General features: G+C 48.7%; 1 protein-coding gene across 4 annotated transcripts; it reads right to left on the bottom strand.

Moving 5' to 3' along the window:
• Positions 1 to 491: 491 nt before the first annotated feature.
• PRC1 (protein regulator of cytokinesis 1) lies at positions 492 to 26485 on the bottom strand. Of its 4 annotated transcripts, none has more exons than XM_082736110.1 (15): positions 26213 to 26485; positions 17114 to 17246; positions 16095 to 16217; positions 12970 to 13203; positions 12723 to 12893; positions 12087 to 12236; positions 11240 to 11387; positions 10321 to 10457; positions 8415 to 8510; positions 6557 to 6703; positions 6252 to 6362; positions 4054 to 4164; positions 3336 to 3512; positions 2975 to 3016; positions 492 to 1417 (listed from the first exon to the last, which is right to left on the bottom strand). In XM_082736110.1, exons 1-15 carry the CDS (start codon positions 26221 to 26223, stop codon positions 1346 to 1348), a joined length of 1863 nt encoding a protein of 620 aa, XP_082592236.1. In that variant the 5' UTR covers positions 26224 to 26485; the 3' UTR covers positions 492 to 1345. The 4 variants fall into 4 exon arrangements, with proteins under 4 accessions (XP_082592236.1, XP_082592239.1, XP_082592237.1 ...); XM_082736113.1 differs by having other exon boundaries at positions 3413 to 3512; positions 26213 to 26370; XM_082736111.1 differs by lacking the exon at positions 2975 to 3016.
• Between the last annotated feature and the right edge of the window lie 677 nt (positions 26486 to 27162).

Here is a 27162-nt window from a genome sequence, read left to right as displayed (position 1 = left end):
AAAGCTAATCCTGTTAAGGACGGACAACAGTGGAGCCAGAAATTTCCCAATAGGGTTTCAGCCCCTTGTCAGCCCCTTCATATATCAAGAGTTGGACTTTTGGTCTCATACTTTTCTCAAAATAAAAAGTATTTTCGGGACGCCTGGGTGGCTCAGTTGGTTAAGCAGCTGCCTTCAGCTCAGGTCATGATTCCAGCGTCCTGGGATCGAGTCCCACATTGGGCTCCTTGCCCCGCAGGGAGCCTGCCTCTCCCTCTTACTCTGCCTGCCACTCTGCCTGTGCTCACGCTCTCTCTCACAAATAAATAAAATCTTAAAAAAAAAAAAAAAAAGTATTTTCTATTTAGAACTAAGTGCATAAAAGGATATAAAAATCATACTCCTGACTAAAAATTTCTTGTATGTTCTTTTAGTCTTTTGTTTTCCACAGACCAAACTGACCAAACAGTGATTTGAAAAAAAAAACAAACAATAAAATACCACCATGTATCTTTTTGAAAGGTAAGTATACACATTAATTTATTTTTAAGAATATATTTATATTTTTAAAAACAGGACATGTATACGTCTAAACCCATGCCGGTAAGCTTTCGAGAACCATTGAGTGTGCAGACAGTAGTGCTGGCACAGGCAGGCAGAGGAAGAATAAATAGTGCTTGGGGGAGAGCAGTAGTGATCGCCAGAGTACGTGAAGATGCGGACGCTGTAGCAGGAACAACTCCCCAGTACTGACATGTGCAAAGTTCCAGATCTCCGGGACAGAGATGGCCCAGCCCGGCCCCACAGCCTGCCAACTGCAGGGGACAGACGAACGCCAGCACCTCAACCCGGAGAAAACTAAAGAAGCAGAGTTCAGGTAAGCATGCTTGTCCGTACACATGTCTGCGCACGTAGGCCATTGCACCATAGAACAGAATTCTACACCATTTAACAAAGGAGCCCCAGCCTCTCTGTCCGACAGGATGTTCATCTCTCGTTATAAGGGTACAGGCCAATAACACTTCATGCCCCATGCCCCGAGGATGGGCACGATGGTAAAATACAACAAACCCTTGGTCAGGCTTCAGCAATAGAATTACGGGGCAGAGAAAGAAATTAGGTTCCATCTGCTAAAATTTGCACTTACCGCTATGAACTAAGATTGAATGTATTTCTTGGGTCAAAACAACAATCAAGTTTTTGAAGACCCACTGAACCATCTGGTAGGTTTTCATCTGTAACAATCACTTCTGTCAGTCAGGCCCAGGGTAGTAGAACCTAAACTCAAGAAAAATCGAGGCCCCCCCCACATAATCAGGTCTAGTCTAGGCACAGGAAGCTACAGTGGCTGACTGATCAGGGCTTCTCAGGATTGGATGTTGGTCGAATTGAGGATTCGAGAAGCAGCGTCAGATTTGGAAGCCTTTGAAAGTTCTCGCTGTTGAAAAATAAATAATGTCAATGGCAGTGCGGCCCCTCCCCCCGGCATACCCCCTTGTCCTGGGAAGCACGGGTACATGACTCTGAGCCCGAGGTCCCTCGCCAGCACAGGCTGTGTTAGGGATGTAAGACGGAAGCCTGAGCACCGTGCTATTAGCCGTAGATAAGCATGTGCACGTGCACCCTAGACCCCTTTCCTGAGCCAGTACATTCCACCAGAACCTCCCAGCACAGAAATCCCTTACGCTCCACGAAGTACTCTCTCCAGTGGTCAAACTAGGCAGGCAACAACCTTTGGTCTCTGAGCCCTTTATAAAGGACGGGGCCAGACCCTCTATCTACCAATCCCTGGGGCCGAGGGCCTTGGAACCTGCTGGTGATTTGATCTCCTGCTGGAGCACATGGAACAGAAGAGGGTAAAGCATGAACGAGTCCCAAGAGAGGGTAGGAGAAGTTAGAGGTTAGGAGAGGTTAGTCTACCGGCTTGGTGCTGCCTGCGGGGGTGGGTATGAGCCACAGCAACCCAAACCAGCTTAACCTCCCACCTTTATGGCCTTGCCATAAAGAGGAGCAGGTGCATTTAAGCCCCAAGTGGGCGCTGTGGGACTGGGCTAAGCAGGCAGGAGCAAGCGGGTCCCTCAGTGCAGCCGGCAGCCAGCCGGAGCGACACACACAGGGATGTCATTTGACAAAAGTGCCGTAGTATGAAGCCAGCTGCAGTGTTCCAGACCAGCTCTAGCCTTGGGCAACTGCCCCCTTCCCCGAGAGTGGCACCCCTGGCTGTGCGCCAGCATGTCCCCCCCACCCCGACCCCGCGTGAAGAGCAGCCTCCCCTCCCCACAGGAAGATACTGAGGGAAGAGAGAACACGTGCTGTTAAGGGCGCTGCAGTTAAGGATTAGTGAAGACGGAGTAGGTTACTAGGAACAAAGAGTGTCTGGAAAATCGCTTTCCCAATGCCACATGATGCTTTAGCAGCTTGATGTGGGAAGAACAGGCAGAGGCTAGGAAAGGAGCACTGGCTCGCTCGTGGCAGACAGAGAGCTGGCGGGTGAGCCCGAGGGTTAGTACGGCATATACTCCAGGACACGATCAGCACACAGGCCCAGAACCTCACGACAGGCAGCACACAGCTGGGGCTCCCCTCCCTGTGTGATGGGGCCTCTGTTCTCTCCAGCACGCTGGAGGCCTCTGAGGTCACAACTAGGGAGGGTGAAGGTCTTCGGGTGTGAAACATGGTGATTTAAAAAAAAAAAAAAAAAAATTTGCCTGACTTTAGGTAGGGCTGAGAATCCAATTCAAGTCTGAACAAGTGTTCTTGTTAATCAGCAGGTTAGGATGTTGTAGGATTGAAGTCAGAAAGTAGTTTTGATTTCCACATTAGGAATTCCTACTTCCTTTGTTTAAAAAGCGGGGGGGGGGGGGGGGCGCTCTACGATAGTACAGCTGAGATGATCAGTTAGTGTAGCTCCGTGTCCAGACGGGAGTTAAGCGAGCAGATGTGACAGGTGAGTTTGGAAAATGGCCACGGGACATGCAGGGGTTGCCATACAGACCTGAAGCCCAACAGCGGAGCTGTCAGAGAGGGGCGGATCCTTCTAAGAACAAAGAATTGAGACAATTACCAAGAACTCCACCAAGAGAGCACCAGGGCAGTGATCAGAAGGGTCACCTCCTGCAGCCAGGGAATGGTATTTCTTAAGCAGAAGGATCGAGGTTAAATGTCGCGTTGCCACTGCCACTTTCCTTCTTCTCTTTCCCCTAAACCACCCGACCCCGTGCCATGGTCAAGGCAGGAAAGGGATTCTCAGCCTCCAAAGAACTGTCCTAATTATCTGGGTGCCCTTGGGAAGGAACCCACTCTGCCCCAACTGTGTGCTCCCCAGAGACTGGTAGATATCAGAAAAGGTGAATTACCGCAAACTCAGAATAGGTGCTGGCAACAGAATTAATGCTGAAGTTGCGCTGCAGGGGGGCCGAGGCGGGGTACCCACCGCTCAGGATGCTGCCGTTGAGCTCCAGGTTCTCCTTGTCGGCTCCATGCCTCCCAGCACGGGGGGTTTTTTTCCCCGAACAAGTGGAAGTGATGACCGGCTGCAGAGAAGAGAGAGATCCGGGCATCATGCTAAGGAAGGATACACACACACGCACGCACGCACGCACAAGTGGCCAAAGGCTAGTAACATCTCCATATTATTCATGTCTCTCCTTGTGGTTTTAAAAGCTGCAGGAATTCTTAATGATGTGCAGAGGACCTGTCTTGAGCCTGTCTGTGAAATACTTGACAGACACACGTAGCACATCTTCTCCACCTCTCTTTATGTGACCGTCCCCGACCGTCTCACAATCCAGGGTGGCCGGACTTGAACCCACGCACAGGGACCTCACTCAGCAGCAGCTGAAGCCCAAGGTATGAACCGAGCCCCCAGAATCCTATCCCAGTGACTCCCATGATCCTACTGGGGTTCAGAATGACCATTCTCTCTCTCGCATTCGACGGATAAGCTAGCTTACTCTCAGCATCTCAAGGGAAACTGAATCCAGGCATCTTAGACAGTGGCACAAGCCGGCGGGGCGTCCGGGTGAGCGGGCTGGAGCCGTGTTGGTGAAGCCCTTGTGCGCACAGCATACTGACCTTGCTGCCAGAAGGTGGAAGCCGAGACACGGGGGAACGGTAGACTGTCCCCCCAAAGACAGGCCGAATGCTGCTGTTGGCCGTGGCATTGGACATGGCGGTCGTGTTCAGCTGCGGAGAATGGGCGAAGAGAACACACCGAACACACTCAGTAGCCTGCCCAGCACCACAGAGGAAGAAACAGAGGAGAAAGTCCAAGATGGGTTTCCAAGGCTCAGAGCTTTGAGAGACCTGTGGTAAGTGTTCAAAGCCGATTTCTACCCAGATTGAACTATAACATGGCATAGCCATTTTGCTTCTAAACCTATCAGATTAGGTATTCACACAAGAGGTTCGAAAGCAGAGCCATGCAGAGGTCTGTGTCCAAATGCAGCCACTTCACAGCAGCCCAAACCCCCACCAACAAGCCTAACGTCCACCCCCAGGCAAATAAGCGAATTGCAGTTGAGTCGTGCTGTGGATACTGGTCCCCGTTAAAAAGGACTGACCTGTTACCTGTGCCACAACACGGATGAATCTCACCAAAGTTACGCTATATGAAAGAAGCCAGACCGGAAAGGCATACATACTATATAACCACATGCATATAGCGTGTTAGAAAATGCAAACTTGGGACACCTGGGTAGCTCAGTGGGTTAAAGCCTCTGCTTTCGGCTAAGGTCATGATCCCAGGGTGCTGGGATCGAGCCCCACATCCGGCTCCCTGCTCAGTGGGGAGCCTGCTTCCCCCTCTCTCTACCTGCCTCTCTGCCTAGTTGTGATCTGTCAAATTAAAATAAAAATCTTAAAAAAAAAAGCAAACTAGTCAGTGGTGACAGCAAGGCTATGGCTGCCACGGGCTGTGGGGGCGCAAAGAGAACACGAAGGGGCAGGAGGAAACTTTGCATGCCATGGCTGTGTTCACGGGCTTGACTGTGGTGATAGTTTCATGGGGTATACGTATGTCAAAACTTAGGGAAGTATACACTTTATCTGCCAATTTGACTCAGTAAAATTAAAACAAAACAAACCCTCTAGGTAGGGGCACCTGGGCGGCTCAGTCAACTGTGCATCTGACTCCGATTATGGCTCAGGTCATGATCTCAAGGTCGTGGGACTGAGCTCTGGGCTGGGAGTGGATCCTGCTTGAGATTCTCTCCCTCTCCCCTGCCCCTCCCCACCCTCCTCGAGCACAGGCATGCACTCTCTTGGTGCAGCTAACAGTAAGCATGTATTTGAAGAATGACTGATGCTATGAAAAAAATCACAAGCAATAAACCCAGTAGGGTGAGGCAGAAATCCAAATTATATGTGATCTCTATTTTGTAAAAATACATTTTTTTAAAAGATTTTATTTATTTGACAGAGAGCACAAGTTGGCAGAGAGAGAGGGGGAAGCAGGCTCCCCAGTGAGCAGAGCCCAACACGGGGCTCGATCCCAGGAAACTGAGATCATGACCTGAGCTGAAGGCAGAGGCTTAACCCACTGACTTAACCCACCCAGGTGCCCCATAAAAATACATTATTTAAAAGCCTTTTTGGGGCGCCTGGGTTGCTCAGTGGTTGAGCTGCTGCCCATGATCCTGGGACGGAGCCCCACAACGGGCTCCTGGCTCAGAGCGAAGCCTCTTCTCCCTCTCCCACTCCCCTTGCTTGTGTTCCCTCTCTCGCTGTCTGTGTCAAATAAATAAAAACTCTTCATAAGCTTTTTTAAAATCAGGAAAAACACCATATAGCCTCCTGGGAGTTTTTGCAGGGGGCTTGAACTCCCGGCCTGGGATCAAGAGCCGCAGGTTCCACCGACAGAGCCAGCCGGGCACCCCTGCAGGTGATTCTTAAACTATCATATGTTGTAAAATACGAGCCGAGAAGTAAAGCTCTACTTCATTTATCAAAGACAAGGTCACGTTCCTCCCTGACTTCTGCTCCAGCGATGGAAGAATACTGGATATTCCATTTACTAAACTTGCGGTTCGGGGCCCCCAAGTTTAACCCACCCCAGACCCCAACAACAGGCACACATCTGCACTGGCCAGGCCGTGACTGTCGTTATCAAGTTGCTACCGGGGTAAAGGTTGTCTTCCGTTCATACACTTAGAGGAACCTCACCCGGAAGGCCCAAGAAACTCTTCCCCCTCTGTGGGGCAGGAGGCAAGAGGTGGCCAAGAGCCATCGCCTCGAGAGCCCCATAAGGGCGGTTCGCAGAGCCCCGCGCTCACCTTGCGCACTTTGCCGGGCGTGGTGGGGGTGAGTCCCCGCCGCTTGCTGGGCGTGCGGGGAGCACTGCCGTACAGCATCTCGGTCTCTGTCTGCTTCTTGTTCTTGAGTTGCTGTGTGAAAATCAGAAGCAAAAGCCATAAATCTCAGGACGGGAAGAGGCCTGAGATGGGACAGAAGCAGTGCCAGAAGTGGAGTGTCCAGGCCCCATACCCAGGGCTACCCCTCCAGCTGCCGCCACCCCCACCTCCGGCAGAGACCCTGGGCTGCTCACACCCCATCACCGTCCCCCGCTGTGCTCGCTCACCCTTTCCTGCTTGGCTCGCTCCTTCTCCAGGCGGTGCGCCTCCCACTGCTCCGACACGTACTCCATGAACTTCTGCCCGTTTACCACAAACGCCTTTGAGTGCTCCCGTTCCCACGTTTCTATCCGTGCCTTCAACTCCTCTTCCAGCTGGAATCGTAGACAAGGACACGCTGATTACCACCAAGTTTTGGTGAAGCCCGCGTGGAATGATTCCCCCAAAGGAGGACCCCGCCCCAGAGCACCGGGAGCGGAACACCAAGCTGGACCCACGAGGGTACAGGACGGAGTGACCAAAGAGCACAGCCTAGGGATGGTTTATTCCTAACACACATGAAGAGGGGAGAAGGCAAGAACCCAGAGTCTAACTAGGGTTTTGGTGCCTAAAGCTGGACGCAGCACAGGGAACACGAGCAACGCGAAATGGACAGAGCGGGTCGAGAGCACCGCCCTTGGGGTTCGCGGCCGCATCTACTTCTCAGTGGCTGTGGAAAGGCGGGCGAGTTACTGAAGCTCTCAGGGCGTCTCCTCATCTATAAAAATGGAAATGATCCTAACCTCCTAAGGAGGTGGTGACAACAAATGATGAATAAATGGAAAGCACTTTACGACAGTATCTGGCACTTAACGCAATAGTACTAACAATCACTTCTACTACTAAAATAGATAACGGGGGGCCTGGGTGGCTCTGCCTTCAGCTCAGGTCATGGTCCTGGGGTCCTGGGATGGAGCCCCATGTCGGGCTCTCTGCTCAGCGGGGAGCCTGCTTCCCCCCCTCTCTCTGCCTCTCTGCCTACTTGTGATCTCTGTCAAATAATAAAATCTTTAAAAAATAGTACAAACTATTTATACCAAAAATAAAAAAAGTTATAAGACAACAGTAGGGGCGCCTGTGTGGCTCAGTTGGGCGTCAGCCTACGCCTTGGGTCATGCTCTGCGGTCCCGGAACTGGGCCCTGTGCTGGGGTCTCTGCTCAGCAAGAAGGCAGGTCTGCTTCCTGCCTTCCCCTGCCCCACTGCCCTGCACTCTAATACATGAATAAAATCTTAAAACAAAACAAAAAAACCACCAGTAAGGAAGCCCACAGCACTTTCTCAAAAGCTTGCCTTATGTTATAAGCCAAACTGCATATTCCCAAATTCATGTTTGAGTCCTAACTCCCAGTACCTCAGAATGTGGCTTTATTCGGACATACAGGTAATGGAGCTAAAGTGATGTCATTCGGACCGCTCCTAATCCAACATTCACTGGTGGCTTTGTTAAGAGAAAATGTGGACACAGATACAGAAGGGAGGCCAGGTGAAGGTTCAGGGAGAAGGCAAGTCATCCACAAGTCAAAGAGACAGGGCTCAGAAGAAACCAACCCTGGGGCGCCTGGGTGGCTCAGTGGATTAAGCCTCTGCCTTCAGCTCAGGTCATGGTCTCAGGGTCCTGGGATCAAGCCCCACATCGGGCTTCCTGCTCAGTGGGGAGCCTGCTTCCCTCCTCTCTCTCTGCCTGTCTACCTCTCTGCCTACTTGTGATCTCTGTCAAATAAATAAAATCTTTAAAAAAAAAAAAAAAGAAGAAGAAGAAACCAGCCCTGCTGATACTTTGCTCTCAGACTTCTAGCCTCCAGATTGCGAACAAATTCTGTTGTTGAAGCCCCACAGTCGATGGTACTTTGCTGTGGCATCCTGAGACAGCTACGAAACCTTGATATTCAGATGCTTCCCCTAGGAAGGCTCAGCATATACCTGCCATCCTTGCCTAAGCCTTGGAAGAAAGGACAGTTCTGGGGCAAGACAATTCAAAGCAGAGGATTTACAAACAGTAAGGTATCTTGTAGCCAAGCACCAAAAACTCTTTGTGGCGACGTTACCTTGGGGAGTGTTTTTTGAAGCTTGGCTCGTTGCTTTTCTTCTTTTAGAAGATTTCCTCCGCGGTTTGTAAATCGACTTGGATCTGAAGCTTTTCTCTGTGAAAAATACCTTTTAATTAGAGGAGGCCCTGCGACAATCAGACCAGAAACTGCTGATAAGATCCCTCACTCTCATAAACTGATACAAACTAAGGAAACTCTCAGAGTTCTGCATTCCCAACCACTGTCCGCAGTGAGAGGCAGTGATGTCCTAAGACAGGTGAGTGGGCTGTGAGCACTTACAGGTATATGCACGATCACCCACTGGTGTGTAGGAAGACTACAGTTCCCTTTCTAATCTAAAAGTAAGATGGGGGCGCCTGGATGGCTCGGTGGGTTAAGCCTTCAGCTCAGTTCATGATCACAGGGTCCTGGACTGACCCCCGTTCCCTCAGCCTCTCCTCTCCCCCTGGCTCGTGCTCTCTCCCCCGCTTCAAATAAATAAAATCTTTTTAAAAAATAAAAGATAGGCGTTAATATGTAATGTGCAATGTCACTGGCTCTCTTCCGTGGTTCAGATGTCAAAGACCACTTGTCACCTATAGGGAATGAGACATGTGGAGCGACAAGGGAGGGGTCTATACTCGGGAGGGCTTGGGGGTGGTGTCCCTCCTCGCCCATTCACTCCTAGCATGCGACCGACGCAGCGTAAATGTGCCTGGTTAAGAGGTTTACGATCTGTTTTTTATGAAATTAACACTCACAAAATAGGCAAGTTAAACATGTTAAGTGTTAGGCTTCTTTTCTGTTTTTGTTATAGTATCATGTATACAGTATATCAGGGCAGTAATTTAAGCATGTAATTTGTACATATAAATTAGATTTATACACTCAAAAATTGGAGATCATCAGAAAATTTTAGAAATAATTTGTCAATGTGGGGGCAAAGCTCCTAAAGAAACTGTTTGCCTTCCAGACCACTTGACTCATGACCGCCCGTAAACACTAGCTAAAGGGGGTGGTAATTCGTTTCTTATTTTTCCTTAAATACTGGCATGTCAGTAAGCCTTACTTACCTGGCTCTTTACTGACATTTCCTACCCTTCCTTCTTGCTTCCAACCACAAGTTAAGGAGTAACTGAGGCCTGGGGCATCTGTTCTTAGTCAGCTCTGAGACCTCACACGGGGCTCTCCATTCAAGTCCTGTTTCCCTGCTGTAACCCTGAAGGAGTTGAGCTCAGATTCCCCAACAGCCCCTTTCAAGCTCTGAGAAGGAGTCTCCGTGTGCCCTACACGTCTCGTCTGGCTCATCCAAGCCCCATGCCTGAGCTTGGAAACCTCTGAGGAAAGCTGTGAGAGCCAAGTCTGTCAGAAGAAAAGGAATTCAGACCATACACACGTGCCCCGGTACCCAGGGGCTGTCTTCTGAGAAGACAGCAACCGCTGGAATGGTAGCGAACAGTAACTGCCACCCCACATCCGTGCCCCCCTTCCTTGGTTCAGAGAACCAGAATCTGTCTGCAGCAGCGGCTCCCCCGGCCTCTCCAGCCCCGGGTGTGGCCTGCAAGCAGAGCAGCAGTGCCTGACGTGCAGCAGGGGGAGCTCCAGCGCTACCTTGAACCTGAGGTCCGGTCCACCCGTTAGTGGTGGGAAAGCCCGGGACACAGACGACTGTGGAACAGCTGTGCCTGCCCTGCGTGTTCTAGCCTGGACTTCTTTTTGCAGGAATTCGACATCACTGAGGGCAGGAATTCCATTCTCTGTTCCCGCATGTGAGCTGGGCACAGCTGGGTCAGCAGCAACTCAGGACTTCGTGCTGAAGCCCGGGGGTCAGACCCCTGGCCAAGAGCGGAGCGGAGGCGGACCCTGCACATGGCGGGCGGGAACGCTCGACCGCACTCTAGGGGAACAGAAGCTCGGGCCGTACCTCAAAGTCCAAGAAAAGTCTCCAGCTTTCTTCCCACTTCTGGACGCCTTCGAAGAGTTCCTTGTGAAGCTCATAGTAGTTTCTTAAGCGCACGATCTCAGCATCGTGCAGCTGGAGCAGATTTTCCGTGTAGTCCTCTGCAAGACCCAGGCCCCGCAGTTTTTAAAAATGCCTCTAGTGTTGAGCATCCCCATGTACTAACCCCCATCCCCTTCCTCCTAAAATGAAACCAGATTTTCTTCCTTATAGTAAAAGCGACATGTGAATAAGTGCACGCTGTGGACGACAGAGCCAGCTCTGTCACACGCTCAGTCTGCGGGGAGCAGGGAGTAAGGGGCTAGGCTGTGGGTCACAATGACGAAGATTCTCAAAGCTGCGTCACCTCTTGCCCTGTTCTCGGTTGCCCTCACCATCTTTCTTTCCATCCTGCTCACAGAAAATGTCTAAAAACCTAGTACAATCTCATCTTTATGCTCAGTTCAGTTCAGGCTAGAGCTCCGCTGAGCTCTCAGGGATGACTCCATGGGCTCAAACGTGGGCTCTGCGGTTTACGTGCCCTGCGCCTCCGGGTTAAGTTGCTGAACATTTACATGCCCTCGCGTCCTCATCTCCTGAGGTGAGGATTAAGTGAGGCGGCAGCGGTGTCAGGAGTCTGACAGTGCACCTGGCACGGGGTGAGCGTGAGCTCCTGACAGACCTGAGCCTCACGACGACAGGCTACGGTGACTTACTACTTCTACTACTTCGGAAATCAAGGCCCCCTTGTCTCCTAGCGGTATCTGCAAATGTTAATTACACAGGAATGGCAGTTAACGCTACGTGGCTTGAAAAGGCAGCAGAGGAAATCTGTGCTGGTGAATGTCTGCCCTCGTAAAAGACAAGTGAGGACGTCACAGGAAACCGCCGCCGGTGTACGAACCTGCGTAGTAAGGGGCAAAAGCCTGTCTCTGCTCCTGGCTGTAGAAACACTGGTCCCAGTACTGAGCCAGCTCCACTCGAATTGCCTCAATCACTTTCTTCATGTTTTGCATCTTTAGTTCCTCCAGCCGATCCACTTCCAGCTGCAGCTGTGACAGAGAGACTCGGTAAAGGTGCTTGCCATCATGTACTTTCATGCAGGAATACAGACGTGCAAAGGTCCCCCTAACCCCCCACCCTGCTAAAATAAAATTACAACACTAAGCCACAGGGGTCAGTCAACGCTTTGAGAGAGAGAGAGAACCCACACATACAATCGCAGACAGGGAAAGAATCCCAAGCAGGCTCCAAGCTGGGTGTGGGGCTTGATCCCACAACCCTGAGATCGTGACCTGACCCAAAATCAACAGCTGAACACCTGACCCACTGAGCCACCTAGGTGCATCAACACTTTTTATAACTCTTATCACGGGAGCCAGAAACCTAAGAAAAGTGCACAGAGGACAGAAGATAAGCAGGCTACAGCCACCCCTGTCTAATGCTTGCCTTAAAACCAGGCTCGTAGAGCACCTGGGTGGCTCAGATGGTTAAGTGTCAGCCTTCAGCTCAGGTCATGATCCTGGGGATCCCCTGGGATCAAGCCCTGCATCAGGCTCTCTGCTCGGTAGGGAGCCTGCTTCTCCCTCTCCCGCCCCCCCACTCATGTTCTTGTACACTGCACACAGGCTCGCTCTCTCTCTCTCAAATCTTTAAAACAAAAAACAGGCTCACTCGAGGCAGACGGTGTTGAAGACGATATACTTGACACTGGTAGAGACTGCTGACCCAGTGTCCATTGGATTTCTTACCGCTTTCCTGACCTTGGCCTTTGACCCAGTCATAACCGTGGCTACAGCTTCTCTCTCTTCTGCAGGTATCTGCAACCTGTCCCAGAGCTCTCGGATCTGAGCTCGCAGACCCTCACACACTGCTTCATTTTGTGATTTTCGCATTTCCAGCTGTAGCAAGGAGAGCCAATGGTTATGGCAAAGACAGCAGCACAAAGAAGGCCAGCCCTGTGGCTTCCTGCAAAGAAATGTTTGGACCCACACGGAGAAGCAGCACTTTTACTAGACTGTGAAGAAGTGTGGCTTCATGACTTTTGGACACAAACTGTATGGCTGCCATTATGGTAGGATCTCAAACCCCAAGAATTAGAATTCAGATTTTTAATTAAAAAAATTAAATACGAAGCTAATTCACATGACTAACAGTATTTCATCCAAAATTTCAATTTCATTCTTAGAGCCACAAATAAGTGTTTTGTTAAAAAAAGAAAAAAAAAAAAGACAAGCCCCCTTCAAGGTTATATATCATTCACTGTCTCTACCCTCCCTCATTCTTTTAACTTACACAGACTTATTAAAGACTAAAGGGAAAAAACTGCCATTTTTTTCGAATCTCTGGACACTAGAGAACCAGGCCGTAACGTGAGCGGTTATTACCTGCCGAAGCAGCTTCTGTAGTGTCGCAATATTCTCCAGAGACAAACAAAAGGCATCTTCATCTTCACACACCACATCCCTTTCAAAGCTCGTGTCTGGGGTGTGATCTAATTCCTCCATACACAGGACGATCTGTCTCTTTATGTTGACGAACTCCTCACGTCTAGACGCCTACGAAATAAAATGATTACAAGTACCTACGGGAAAGTCCAACTGACTTTCAGGAAGTGTGAACGCCAGCACTTACCTTTGTTTCCCTCAGCGTGGCCACGTGTTGTCTGAACTGGCTCAGCTCTTCTAAGCTGGGAACCGAGGAGCTGTCAACGTCATAGTGGGGCATGCAGAGAATTTCACACAGCTCTTGATCTTGTTCTTGAAGTAGTTTCAGCTCCTGTTTTCGCTCCTTTTTCTGTTTTCGCATCAGTTCCACCTGAGTGCGCAAATCCTTTTCTAGCTGCAAGATGGTCGTCTCTCCTTCTTCCTGCAGGAGACAGTGTACCATTGTGAGAAGGTTCCATGTGGATCTCTTCAAATGACGAGAAGGACAATGGAAGAGGGCTAGGGTGAGAGGCCTTTTTTTTTTTTTTTTTAAGATTTATTTATTTGAGACAGAACGAGTGAGAGAGAGCATGCGCACAGGTGAAGGGCAGAGGGAGAAGCAGACTCCCCACTGAGCAGGGAGACTGACGTGGGACTCAATCCCAGGACTCTGGGATCATCACCTGAGCCAAAGGCAGACGCTTGACCAACTGAGCCACCCAGGTACCCCCTTGGATGACAGACTTTTAGTTAAACTTACAAATAAGTCAACTCATGGCCAGCAATATATGGCACCAAGAGGGTTCCCTAAGAAAGGTCTTGAATAAGGAAAGGTACCAGGACACTTTTGTAAGAGGTGAAAAGTGGTTGGAAAGCTTACGTTGAGTTAGCTATTGAAGACTATATCTAGTTCAAGACGTGATGCTCATCCTAATAATCCTAAGAACAGCACCTAGCCGATAAAAATCAATGGTCTTTACTCTACTCCAACATATTAAGAGGGAAAAAAAGTGGCAGGTATAGGACTTAAAAATTTACACGATTTTACTCAACAATGGTGAATAAAGACTATCATGTAATCTGAGGAAGATCTATCACTGTGTATCTAACTTCTTACCTAATTTCACGCTGAAAATTAAAAAAAAAAAAAAAAAAAAAAAAAAACTAAAGAAACTATTTGTTGGGGCGCCTGGGTGGCTCAGTGGGTTAAAGCCTTTGCCTTCAGTCTCAGGTCATGGTCCCAGGGTCCTGGGATCAAGTCCCACATCAGGCTCTCTGCTCAGTGGGGAACCTGCTTCCTCCTCTCTCTCTCTGCCTCTCTGCCTACTTGTGATCTCTGTCAAATAAATAAATAAAATCTTTTTTTTTTTTTTAAAGATTTTATTTATTTGTAAGAGACAGAGGGAGAGAGAGCAAGCGAGCACAGGCAGACAAAAAGGCAGGCAGAGGCAGAGGGAGAAGCAGGCTCCCCGCCAAGCAAGAAGCCCGATGTGGGACTCGATCCCAGGACCCTGGGATCATGACCTGAGCCGAAGGCAGCTGCTTAACCAACTGAGCCACCCAGGCGTCCCAATAAATAAAATCTTTAAAAAAACCACAAAAACTATTTGTCTAAAATCAATGATACAGGGATGCCTGGGTGGCTCAGTCATTAAGCATCTGCCTTTGGCTCAGGTTGTGATCCCAGGGTCTTGGGATCAAGCCCTGCATTTGGCTCCCTGTTTAGCAGGAAGCCTGGTTCTCCCTCTCCCACTCCCCCTCCTTGTATTCCCTCTCTCGCTGTCCCTCTGTCAAATAAACAAATAAAATCTTTAAAAATAAATATAAATATTAAATAAATAAATAAATAAATAAATAAAATCAACGATATATATGCCATTTCTGTAGATTCCAGGAAATTCCACTAGTGTCATGGTCTGTCTAATTGCTCTTGGCTACCAGGTATGAATTATCCTTAATCCTTTATTTTTTAATTTTTTATTTCTTATAAACATATATTTTTATGCCCCTGGGGTACAGGTATGTGAATCGCCAGGTTTACACACTTCACAGCACTCACCATAGCACATACCCTCCCCAATATCCATAACCCCACCCCCTTTTCCCAACCCCCCTCCCCTCAGCAACCCTCAGTTTGTTTCGTGAGATTAAGAGTCACTTATGGTTTGTCTCCCTCCCAATCCCATCTTGTTTCATTTAAAAATACGGAACGCTTCACGAATTTGCGTGTCACCCTTGCGCGGGGCCACGCTAATGTCCTCTGTATCATTCCACTTTTAGTATGTGTGCTGCCGAAGCGAGCACTATCCTTAACCCTTTAGAGGCGGTCTCCCGGGGATGACTGGGGGGTTAAATCCGTTAAGTATCTGCCTTCGGCTCAGGTCATGATCCAGGGTCCTGGGATGGAGCCCCACATCGGGAATCCCTGCTCAGTGGGGAGTCTGCTGCTCTGTCTTCCTCTGCCCCAGCCCCCTTGTGTTTTTTCTCTCAAATAAATAAAATCTTTTGAAAGAAAGGAAGGGAAAAGAAAAGGAAGAAACTCCCTCCTAGACACCCACGTATTTCTTGCTGTAACAGAGAGAGGGACCCCGGAATCTCACGGCACCATGCGCTGCCCCTGCACTCACAGCCATTCCAACCACCTCCCCAAGCTCCATGCTGGTTTTCATTTTTATGATCCCAACACTATTTCTACTGGTTCTCCCCAGGGACACCTTTTGGACCCCTATCCTGTTACTCATTTCATCCTTGCTGGGCTCCTCCTTCAAGCCCTGCCCCGTGGTAGGCCGCCTGACAGCGAGCTCTTAGCCTGGCCCGCAGCAAACCCTGCAGGCCCTCAGCCTGACTCTGCCGCCCGGACACCCGGGCCCTTGAGACCTCTCTCCGCCAGCCGCGTTCTGGCTGGTCCGCGGCACACAGCTGCGGGGTATGAGCAACACCACAAAGGCAGGTCTTTTGGTAACTTTCCCTTGTATCACTAGTCACTTTTGCTTCCTGGGTAGTGCTTTTCATTTGCTTTCAGAGAAAGAATAGCATCATTCCATCCATACCTACCTTTAAAAAAAAAAAAAAAAGGAAGTCCTACGCCCTACAATGATAGCAAGAGGAAGCTGGTTTGGACGGAAGGATGGTAGCACTTACCAGCTCTTCCACCTCGCAACAGGGCAACTCTTTACATAAGTGGAAGTTGCTGGAACAAACTGACTAGGTGGTAAATTCTCCCCACTTTCTATGACCAAGATTCTACAAGGAAATCTTCCACTGGAGCCCCAAGTCAGAGCCCTTCCTCAATCTCAGACCCAGCAGGAGCCCCCAAAGGCCCCCGCCATGTACCTGGAATGGCTCGACATGTAACTCGCTGCACAGCGTATTCAGCTCTTTTTGACAGATGGAAATGCTTTTGATGAGCCTTTCCTTCAGGCTTTCCTCTTCGGCAATCATCATATCCAGGAGGTCCTACAAGAGAGCGAGAAGTCCCATAAAAGGTTGGGGTCAGTGGGAAAAAAAAAACCCAAACCAATAACAACAAAACCTTCATAATTACAAATTCTTTTTTTTTTTAAGGTTTTTATTTATTTATTTGACAGAGATCACAAGTAGTGAGAGAGGCAGGCAGAGAGAGAGGGAGAGGGAAGCAGGCTCCCCGCTGAGCAGAAAGCCCGATGTGGGGCTCGATCCCAGGACCCTGGGATCATGACCTGGGCCGAAGGCAGAGGCTTTAACCCAATGAGCCACCCAGGCATCCCATAATTACAAATTCTTTTTTTTTTTTTTAAAGATTTTATTTATTTATTTGACAGAGAGAGAGATCACAAATAGGCAGAGAGACAGACAGAGAGAGAGATGAGGAGAAGCAGGCTCCCTGCTGAGCAGAGAGCCCCATGCGGGACTCGATCCCAGGCCCCCGGGATCATGACCTGAGCCGAAGGTAGAGGCCCAACCCACTGAGCCACCCAGGCGCCCCCATAATTACAAATTCTTAAAGAAAGGACTTAAATAGGGGCGCCTGGGTGGCTCAGTGGGTTAAGCCGCTGCCTTCGGCTCAGGTCATGATCCCAGGGTCCTGGAGTCAAGTCCCGCATCCGGTTCTCTGCTCAGCGGGGAGCCTGCTTCTCTCTCTCTCTCTCTCTCTCTCTCTCTCTCTCTGCCTGCCTCTCTGCCTGTCAAATAAATAAATAAATAAAATCTTAAAAAAAAAAAATAAAAAAGAAAGAAAGAAAAAATAGGACTTAAATAGAAACAAAACCAGGAAAAGCCTGTGACTTCCAGTGTCACTTCCCCAGTTCTCGCGAAGGGACACCAGTCTCCACACTGCTGTCCCACTGCAAACAGACCAGTACAACTCAGCTCACCTTGATGTGCTTCTTCACAACCTCAGTTCGTTGTAACCGCTGGTCCTCTGGAATCCCGATCAATTCCCAGATTTCCCGCAGGTGATTCAGAGCTTTCTGGAGACATACTATCGACTCCTCCGCCAGCACCTCACTGAAAAGCAAGAGAAGCCAGTAACATAAGCCACTGCCTCCAGACTAAAAGCAGTTATTTACAAAAACTGAATAGACTAGTTTCTCAGTGGCTTCAGGCTAAAACAAATCAAAAACCCATATTCAGCTTTAACCTCTCTTCTCCAAAGCACAACACTGGCAAAGCCAAATTCAGTATCGCCTTACACTAGGGAAATTCAATTTCTTCTTCTTGAATTGAAGAAATTCAGTTCTTTTTTTTTTTACATTAAAAAAAAATGCTCATCCCAATAATCCTAAGAACATCACCTAACCAATGAAAACCATCAGTCCTCGCTCTACACCCAGCGTGCAACCCAACATGGGGCTTGAATCCATGACCCCCAGATCAACACCCGACCTGAGATCAAGAATCAGATGCTTAACCAAATGCACCACCCAGGTGCCCCGGAAATTCAGTCCTCTCAGTAACAGCCAGAATCAGGACTTTCATCAACAATTCTACCTATGGCAGGACAACACAGAATTATAAAGAAAAACAGGGGCACCTGGCTGGCTTAGTTGGCAAAACATAGGAGTCTTGAACTCAGGACTGTGAGTTGGAACCCCACGCTGGGTGTAGAGACTACTTAAAAAGGAAAGATAGACCAGACAAAATGAACTCCCGCCAAACACAAGAGCCTGCTCTAGGAAAAGCTCTTGTGAAACGGCAACTCACTACAGTCTGGCTGTCCTGAAGTTACCGCCACTGACTTTGAGAATGGCTCAGATTACACAAGACAAACATCAAGTGTTGGCGAGGATACAGAAAGACCAGGCCTTTCATACATTACCAGCCCGGAGTGGAAGCCAGGACACCACTGTGGAACCTGCCGCAGCACCTGCTGAAGCTGAGCCTCGCAGGTGTATTTCCACACGCGGGGCTGGCAGAAACCAACACGTACGGGATAAAGATGAGCATAGGGAGAGTCAGAGCAGCGCTAGTCCTAGGGGCGTGAGAGTAGAAACAACCCGATGTCCACCAAAGAGTAAACAGTCCGTTCCTACCACAGAATAACAGCAATGAACAGATATGATCATAATGTAGCAATGAACCACAATGTAGTCTCAGAAACATCACGTGGACTACGCTAAATGAAAAGAAGTCAAACGCCAAAACGCTACATCCTACACGATTTCATTTGTGAAATTCTAGAAAAACTATAGTGAAAGAAAGCCTGGGATCAGAGCAGGAGGTCCACTGCCAAAAGGCACAAGGAAACTTTTTTACAGTGATGGAATGGTCCTAGATCTTTCGATGATCACCTAACTGTATACAACAACCAAAATTCAAAACTGTTCAAGTAAAATGAGTTGATTTTACTGTATGCAAATTATACCTCAAATCTTAAAAAACAAAACAAAACAACAACAAAACAACAGGCGGTATGAGACCCCTAGGTGGCTCAGTCGGTTGGGTGTGTGACATTTGATTTCAGGGAGGGTCATGATCTCGGGGTTGTGAGATCAAGCCCCGCCTCAGGCTCAGAGTCTGCTTGAGATTCTCTCTCCTGCTCCCCCATCCCACTCCTGCATGAGTGCACGCTCTCTCGCTCTTTCCCCCAAATAAATAAATAAATAAATCTTTAAACGGCGGGGGGTAAAACAAAAATAATGTTTAAAAAAAAAAAGGGAAGAAAAGGAAAATTGGTTTGAAAGAAACAAGCAAGTCAAGCAAGCATTTCACCATGTGATTCCAATTATACAAAATTGAAACACAGGCAAAAACCAAGGTATGCTTTCAGCGGTCAGGACGGTGGTCAGTGGTTGCCATTGTCCTGGGCGGTGGTGACTGCGCAGGGATACAAGGAGCACTGGTTACATAGGTGTGTACTGACATTGTGAAAATTGATGGAGTTGGCCCTTGCATTTATGCACATTTCTGTATGTTATTCTTCAATTCCAAAAAGTTTATTTTAAAAAATACATTATCTGATGCAAACTTAATTGGGCACCTTCTAATTTGTCTTTAAAAAGTTTACTTTTTTGGGGCGCCTGGGTGGCTCAGTGGGTTAAGCCGCTGCCTTCGGCTCAGGTCATGGTCTCAGGGTCCCCACATCGGGCTGTCTGCTCAGCGGGGAGCCTGCTTCCTCCTCTCTCTCTGCCTGCCTCTCTGCCTACTTGTGATCTCTTTCTGTCAAATAAATAAATTTAAAAATCTTAAAAAAAAAAAAGTTTTTTTTTTTAAAGATTTTATTTATTTATCAGAGAGAGAGAGGGGGAGAGAGCGAGCACAGCCAGACAGAATGGCAGGCAGAGGCAGAGGGAGAAGCAGGCTCCCTGCCGAGCAAGGAGCCCAATGTGGGACTCGATCCCAGGATGCCGGGATCATGACCTGAGCCGAAGGCAGTTGCTTAACCAACTGAGCCACCCAGACGTCCCTAAAAAGTTTACTTTAAAAATGCTAACCAGAGGGGCACCTGGGTGGCTCAGTAGGTTAAGCCACTGCCTTCGGCTCAGGTCATGATCTCAGGATCCTGGGATAGAGTCCCGAATCGGGCTCTCTGCTCAGCAGGGAGCCTGCTTCCCTTCCTCTCTCTCTGCCTGCCTCTCCGTCTACTTGTGATTTCTTTCTGTCAAATAAATAAAAATAAAATCTTTAAAAAAAAAAAAAATGCTGGGCGCCTGGGTGGCTCAGTGGGTTAAGCCGCTGCCTTCGGCTCAGGTCATGATCTCAGGGTCCTGGGATCAAGTCCCGCATCGGGCTCTCTGCTCAGCAGGGAGCCTGCTTCCCTCTCTCTCTCTCTCTCTGCCTGCCTCTCCATCTACTTGTGATTTCTCTATGTCAAATAAATAAATAAAATCTTAAAAAAAAAAAAAATGCTAACCAGAGACGCCTGGGTGGCTCAGTTGGTTAAGCGGCTGCCTTCGGCTCAGGTCAAGATCCCAGCGGCCTGGAATCGAGTCCCACATCGGGCTCCTTGCTCGGCAGGGAGCCTGCTTCTCCCTCTGCCTCTGCCTGCCACTCTGCCTGCCTGTGCTCGCTCGCTCACTTGCTCTCCCTCTCTCTGACAAATAAATAAATAAAATCTTTTAAAAAATAAATAAGCTAACCAGGGGCGCCTGGGTGGCTCACTGGGTTAAGCCTCTGCCTTTGGCTCAGGTCATGATCTCAGGGTCCTGGGATCAAGCCCTACATTGGCATCTCTGCTCAGAAGGGAGCGTGCTCCCCTGCCCCCACCTTCTCTCTGCCCACTTGTGATCTCTGTCAAATAAATAAATAAAATCTTAAAAAGAAAAAAAAAAGGCTAACCATTAGTCTGCTTCACATAACATTTAAAAAGCAGAAATTGAGATGCAATTGGGAGGGAGACAAACCATTAAGTGACTCTTAATCTCACAAAACAAACTGAGGGTTTCTGGGGGGAGGGGGGTTGGAAGAAGGGGGTGGGGTTATGGACATTGGGGAGGGTATGTGCTATGGTGAGTGCTATGAAGTGTGTAAACCTGGCAATTCACAGACCTGTACCCCTGGGGATAAAAATATATTATGTGTTTATAAAAAATAAAAATTAAAAAATAAAAAGCATAAATTGGGGGCGCTTGGGTGGCTCAGTGGGTTAAAGCCTCTGCCTTCAGCTCAGGTCGTGATCTCGGGGTCCTGGGATCGAGCCCCACATCTGGCTCTCTGCTCAGCAGGGAGCCTGCTTCCGCCTCTCTCTCTCTCTGCCTGCCTCTCTGCCTAATCGTGATCTCTGTCTGTCAAATAAATAAATAAAATAAAAACCAAAACAATAAAAACAAAAAGGTTGCCTCTCCTACCTAAAGAAATCTTTGGCACAAACACCAGTAGCCTACACCAGATGGCCAATATCAATAATGTTTCAAAGAATTTATTGTACTTCATTCATTTTAGAAATGGGAACAGGTAACTAAGGCATTTGTTTAATCTCAATCAACTAATATTAATTATTCTACTCTCAACTGAAGTTTAACTTCGGAGTCTCCCCAGGCACTCCAATTTTAAGACAAAGGAATGCATAAGTCAAAATTCTAATCTTTGCATTTTATTAAAAATAACCTATAGTGGGTACCTTGGGTGGCTCTGTCGGTTAAGCATCTGCCTTCAGCTCAGGTCGTGATCTCAGGGTGTTAGGATCAAGTCCCACATGGAGCTCTCTGCTCGGCAGGGAGTTGCTTCTTCCTCTCCCTCTCTGCTTCCCTCACTCTCTCTCTCAAATAAATAAATAAAATCTTAAAAACAAAAACAAAACCTACAAGACTTCATCTGTGGTCAGTATCCAGTCTGAATGCAAAAGCCCAGTGTTGAGCCCAACCAGACTGGGCCATTGCTCTAAGGGGCACGACTCCAGACTCCAGGCAGTGCTCTGCAGTCTCTTCCAGGCTGGTCCACCCCATCCTAGCCAATCGCACAGTTCGCGCAGCTAGGATCTCTAGAAAACAAAATCCAATCAGGCCTTTGCGGGACTACTCCCTTCAAAGTTTCCCATCGCCCTCAGCAAACAGTTCAACCACTTTCAAAGGAAAGGCTTTCAAAATCTTTCAAGTTTTGTCTCATTTAAAAAATACATTGTATTTATTTGAGACAGAGACAGCCCACGCAAGGACAAGCGTGGGGAGTGCAGGCACAGGGAGACGGAGAAGCAGACACCACCCCCACCCCGGCTCTGCCCCAGCCAAGCAGGGAGCGGGATGTGGGACTCAATACCCAGCCCCAGGGATCATGACCTGAGCCAAAGGCAGACACTCAACCAACTGAGCCACCCAGGTGCCCCAAGGTTTGTCTCTTAATCTCTCTCACAGCTCACTCCCTAAGATTCTGGCCAACAGAACCTATGAGCATTTCCTGGACATGCTCCTCCCTCAGCCGAGTGCAGGTCTCAGCTGTTGAAACCACCATGCTTCTGTACATTACCTCCACTTGCCATCACCTTCTTTGAACAGCTGTGGATTCCTCACAGTCATCCCCCATCCCCACCGGCCCCATCCACTCTGTAGACCACAGACTCAAGACCAAGGACTGCCAGATCTTATCCGTGTTCATTTTTCCAGACCATAATGCACAGCAATTGTTCAATAAACGGAAAATGAATGGCCTTGAGTCCCTACCAAAGGCTCATTATGCCTCTAACATCCAGCTACCTTCAGTTTATAAGCTCTCACATACAGACAGATTTCAAAGCTCTGCTGCCTAGCTCTGTAAAACATTCAGAAGGTAAAGTGATCACTCTTTTGAAGCATAAAATTCTAGCACATGGGAAATGAATCGGAATAGACAGTTCTCCAAAGAAAGTCTATCATGGCCAATAAGCATGTGAAAACACACTGACCACTAGCGAAATGCAAATGAAAACTAGAGGTACCAAGATGGCTATAAGAAAAAAGACAGTTACCAAAAAAAAAAAAAGGCAATAACAAGTGTTGGCAAGGATATGGGGAAATTGGAAGCCCCCATACACTGCTGGCGGAAATGTATAATGGTGCAGCCTCCTTGGAAAAGTCTAGCAGTGGGGCACCTAGGTGGCTCCGTGGGTTAAAGCCTCTGCCTTCGGCTCAGGTCATGATCCCACCTGGGATCGAGTCCTGCATCTGGCTCTCTGCTCAGCAGGGAGCCTGCTTCCTTTCCCCTCTCTCTCTGCCTGCCTCTCTGCCTACTTGTAATCTCTGCCTGTTAAATAAATAAATAAAATCTTAAAAAAAAAAAAAAGTCTAGCAGTTTCTCAGTTGAACAGTTACCATATAATCCAGAAATTCCATTCCATAGGTACTGACCCAAGAGACATGAAAACATGTCCATGCAAAACTCATATACATTTTTTTTTAAAAGATTTATTTGACAGACAGAGAGATAGCCAGAGAGGGAACACAAGCAGGGGAGTGGGAGAGGGAGAAGCAGGCTTCCCACTGAGCAGGGAAGCCCAATGCGGGGTTTGATCCCAGGACCCTGGGATCATCTGCCCTGAGCCAAAGGCAGATGCTTAAGGGGAGACACCCAGGCGCCCCTCATACAAATGTTTATAGTAGCATTTTTATCATAGCCAAAAGATAGAGACAACGCAAAACGGCCATTAACAAATAAACAGGTAAATGGGATACACCTATCCGGTGGAAAGTTATCTGGCAGTAAACCTGGGAAACATTAGGCCACGGCAAAGAAGCCAGTCACAAATGACAATGTGTCGTAGGGTTCTATTTATATGAAATATCTAGAACAGGCAAAGGTAAAGAGGCAGAAGTAGGTTAGAAGCTCTATGGGGCTGGTGTGTATGGAGGGAGGAAGGTGGAAAAGAGCCTGACCTCTAATGGGTATGCCCGCTTTTCAACGGGATGAGGAAATGTTCTAAAACTGACTGTGGTGATAACTGCACGACTCCATGAATGCACTAAAACCCATCACACTGTATGCTACACGAAAGGTAAGAAATCACTTTAAAGACCATCTGAGATCTTTTCCAGTCCAGTGACCTAGTTTCAAGAGATTGGGAAGACTGGATCTTTTCATAACCGTTTGTGTCCTTGGGAGGTATCCTTGTAAGTACCCTCAGCTTTCCAGTGATGTGTTAGGAGAATAAAAATCTCAAACTTGTACTTTTAGGGAAATTACCTGAATCTGTTTACAGGCGGTGTCTAATTGAACCAAGAGAATTATTATTCCCAGTGAATGCACTGAGGCATCTTATGATCATACTTTTTTGAAACATAAGTTATTCACTCAAAAATACTACTTGAATATTTATCATACACATGGCACATTCTAAGTGTTGGAACTCAGCACTGAACAAAACTGATATCCCTGCCCTCTTGGGGTTTACATTCTAATAGTAAAAGAAAAGCAAATGTAAGCAAATCTTATATTAAATGGTAGCAAGTCCTCCCTGAGGTGATCTTTGAGCAAAGAGAGAGGTAAGGAATCCAGTCATGGCCCATGTTGGGAAAGAGAGATCGAGGTAGAGGGAACAGCAAGTGCCAATGCCTGAGATGGGATGGTCCCTGGTAGGTGCCCAAGAGAGCAAAGACTCTGGTACGACTGGTGCAGAGTACAGCAGGACGCCAGGGGCCTTTGTAAAACGCAGAGGCTTTTACTCTAAAATATGAAATCACCAGAGGATTTTGGCTCCTGTGTTGACAAGAAGCTTCAGGAGAAAAAGGCAGAAGCAGGTAGACCAGTTAAGAGGCCAGGGGAGCACAGCAAGAGATAACGGTGGTGACCTGGACCAGGGCGGTGGCCCAGAGCTGGGGAGGAGTGAGACTGTGGCTGTCTTTTGAAAATTAAGGCTAATGTCAGAAATGAGAGAAAGAGGGGATACAAGAATTAGTATGAATCTTGTGAAGGGTGGAATATTTTTCTAATTCTTTGAAAACAGTACTCAAGTGAAAAGGGTCTCTAGATTTGTAATTCCAAACGCCCGTTTTCCCAACAGGCCCAGTAAGATTTGTTAAAGTAATCGAATCCATTTTTTTTCTTTTTTTAACTTTTTCATTATAACAATTTTTTTAACTTTATCAAAAAAAGTTAAATTTTTTTTAACTTTTTCATTATAACAATTGTGTGCATACTGCTTTTAGTTAGTGGCCCTTCTGGCTCCTGGAGGCTAGCAGTGTGTTAGCTGTACAGACATTTGTTTTGGTTTTAATTGGCTCTGAGATCTACAAATCTCATGTCATTTAGTTCTGTAAAAGTAATTTGGCTAAATTAGTAAACATAGCTGTCTTTCAATTAAGTCAAAAACCAAAAAACACTGCAGATTATGTGCCAGATTTTTAAAAAATTACAGCTTTACTGAAGTTTTTTTTTTTTCCTTTCTTTTTTCTCTTTTTTCCCCAAGATTTTATTTATTTATTTGACAGAGAGAGAGAGATCACAAGTAGGCAGAGAGGCAGGAGAGAGAAAGGGGGAAGCAGGCTCTCCACTGAGCAGAGAGCCCAGATGTGGGGATCCATCCCAGGACCCTGAGATCATGACCCAAGCCGAAGGCAGAGGCCCAACCCACTGAGTCACCCAGGCGTCCCAACTGAAGTTATTTTAAAACCCTGGCTGTTTTTTCAAATGGTGCCATGATTTGTACTCCCTTCCCATTCTCCGGGAGGCAAGCACTTGAAAAGGAACGACGGGAATTAGTAATTATGGAAGGAAGAACTTTCTACAGCCACAGAGCAATCAGTCTGACCAATAACCACAAATAATGAATCATCACAGTGCCTCGCCCACCTCTTTCAGAAAGTAACGTTAACGTTTTTATCGCTCTTAACACAGGAGCCCTATGCCCTGGTATCATCCTTATTTTAGCACAAAGCTGACACCTCTCCCTTTTGCAGCTGACATTCCCAGAGCAAAAGAAAGGTGGTTAATAAGCAAACCTGCCCCTCAATGCCAGTAAGTGCTGTGCAGGGAAAACCGAGGGGAGGGGACAAAGGAGAGAAGAGACAAGTGACAATCGGTGTGCGGACGATTCTGGCCCCTACTTTAAGTCGGCGGCGCCTCCTCCCCAGCAGGGCCAAGGGAATCATGAAAAACGCCGGAGAGGAATTCCTTCAAGGCGCTCCTGAACTTGCAAGGAACCCGGCTCCCGACCGCGTCAGCTAAAACGTTAGCGCCGCAGCCCGGCCCCGCGGGAGACACGGAGAAACGGAAACACCTGACGACGGTAAAGAGAAGCGCGAAACCCGACCGCAGAAGACGCAGGACTTCGAACAGGCCGTGGGTGCCAAGAAGCAGCACCTGAGGCGAGCGGGCGGGGCTCGCGGACACCCGGCGCGTCCAGGCTTCTGGAGCCTCGGGAGCCCGCGGCCGCCGGGGCCGGTGCGCAGCACGCCTTGCCGCCCCCGCCCCGAGCACCAGCTCAGCGCTCCCAGCCCTGCCGGCCGCGCCCGGGCCTCCCTCGGCGCGGCCTGCCGTGACACCCGCGCTCCGGGGGCGTCCCGGGGACCCCGCACCCGGGACAGGGGTCGCTCCCTCCCGCAGCCCCTCGACCCTTCCGCAGCCCGCACCTTCTCCTCATGGCGGACGCTCCAAGCAGCCGGCCGTCGAGGCCCCAGACCTCCTCCACGCGGGGCTGAGCGCAGCAAACTCCCGCAAAGACCGCTGTGTTCTCCCTGGCCGGCGCTCCGCGAGCCGTTAGGTCACCGCGGAATTTCAAACTGAGCCCGAAGGCGGAGCAGCCCCGCGATTGGCGCTCTGACCCGTCGCTCCTCGCGAAGCCCCGCCTCCTGGGACGTGAGCCGCGAGCGCGCACTGCTTCCAGGCGCGTCGGAGCTCGGAGCCGGGGCGGGGTGGGGGGGCCGCGCGCTGGGCGTGGGAAACGCTAGCCTGCCGACTGGCGGTGGGGTCGCCGTCTGCGCTTGCGCGGGGAGCCGACGGAGCCTGGGGGGACGTCCCTCCCTGCCGCCCCGCCCCGTCACTGTTTGGATTCGAAGCTCTGGGCGCCGCCCGGAGACCGCCGGAAAGGGGCGAGAACCGCAGCCATTCGGAAGGGCCGGAGCGGGCTCAGGGGGAAAGCCTTCCCTTTAACCCGCTGCCCTCGCGCAGGCAGATGGCGAGCCCGGCACCTTTCTAGACAGCGATCCCATTTAATCTGCACGACAGCCCCGTTTGGTATTAACGGCATTTTACGCAGGAGAGAACCACTCTTAAAGGTTTGAGGGGCTTGCCCAGGTCACATGACTGGCACACAAATGCCTATCACCTGGGCATGGTTCTTTCAAATTACAGGGGTTTGTAGTTGTATAAAAACTTTAAAACTCAAAATCGACATCAAAGCACTTTTGTATCCTTTTTTCGCTGAACATACACTACATCCCCAAATGCTTATGTATAGCCTTGTTTTCCATTGATTCACAGTTGCATGATATTATGGCTCGAGGTGATCTCCTCATCTGTTTTGATACAAACGGATATTTAGATTTTAAATTTTACAAATAAATGTCTTCATGAATAAATC

This window comes from Mustela nivalis (genome assembly GCF_964662115.1).
Source record: "Mustela nivalis genome assembly, chromosome: 6".
In the NCBI taxonomy this organism is placed as follows: Eukaryota; Metazoa; Chordata; class Mammalia; order Carnivora; family Mustelidae; genus Mustela; species Mustela nivalis.
The sequence above is the reverse complement of the archived record's forward strand: the minus strand, read 5'-3'. Positions and strand labels throughout refer to the sequence as shown.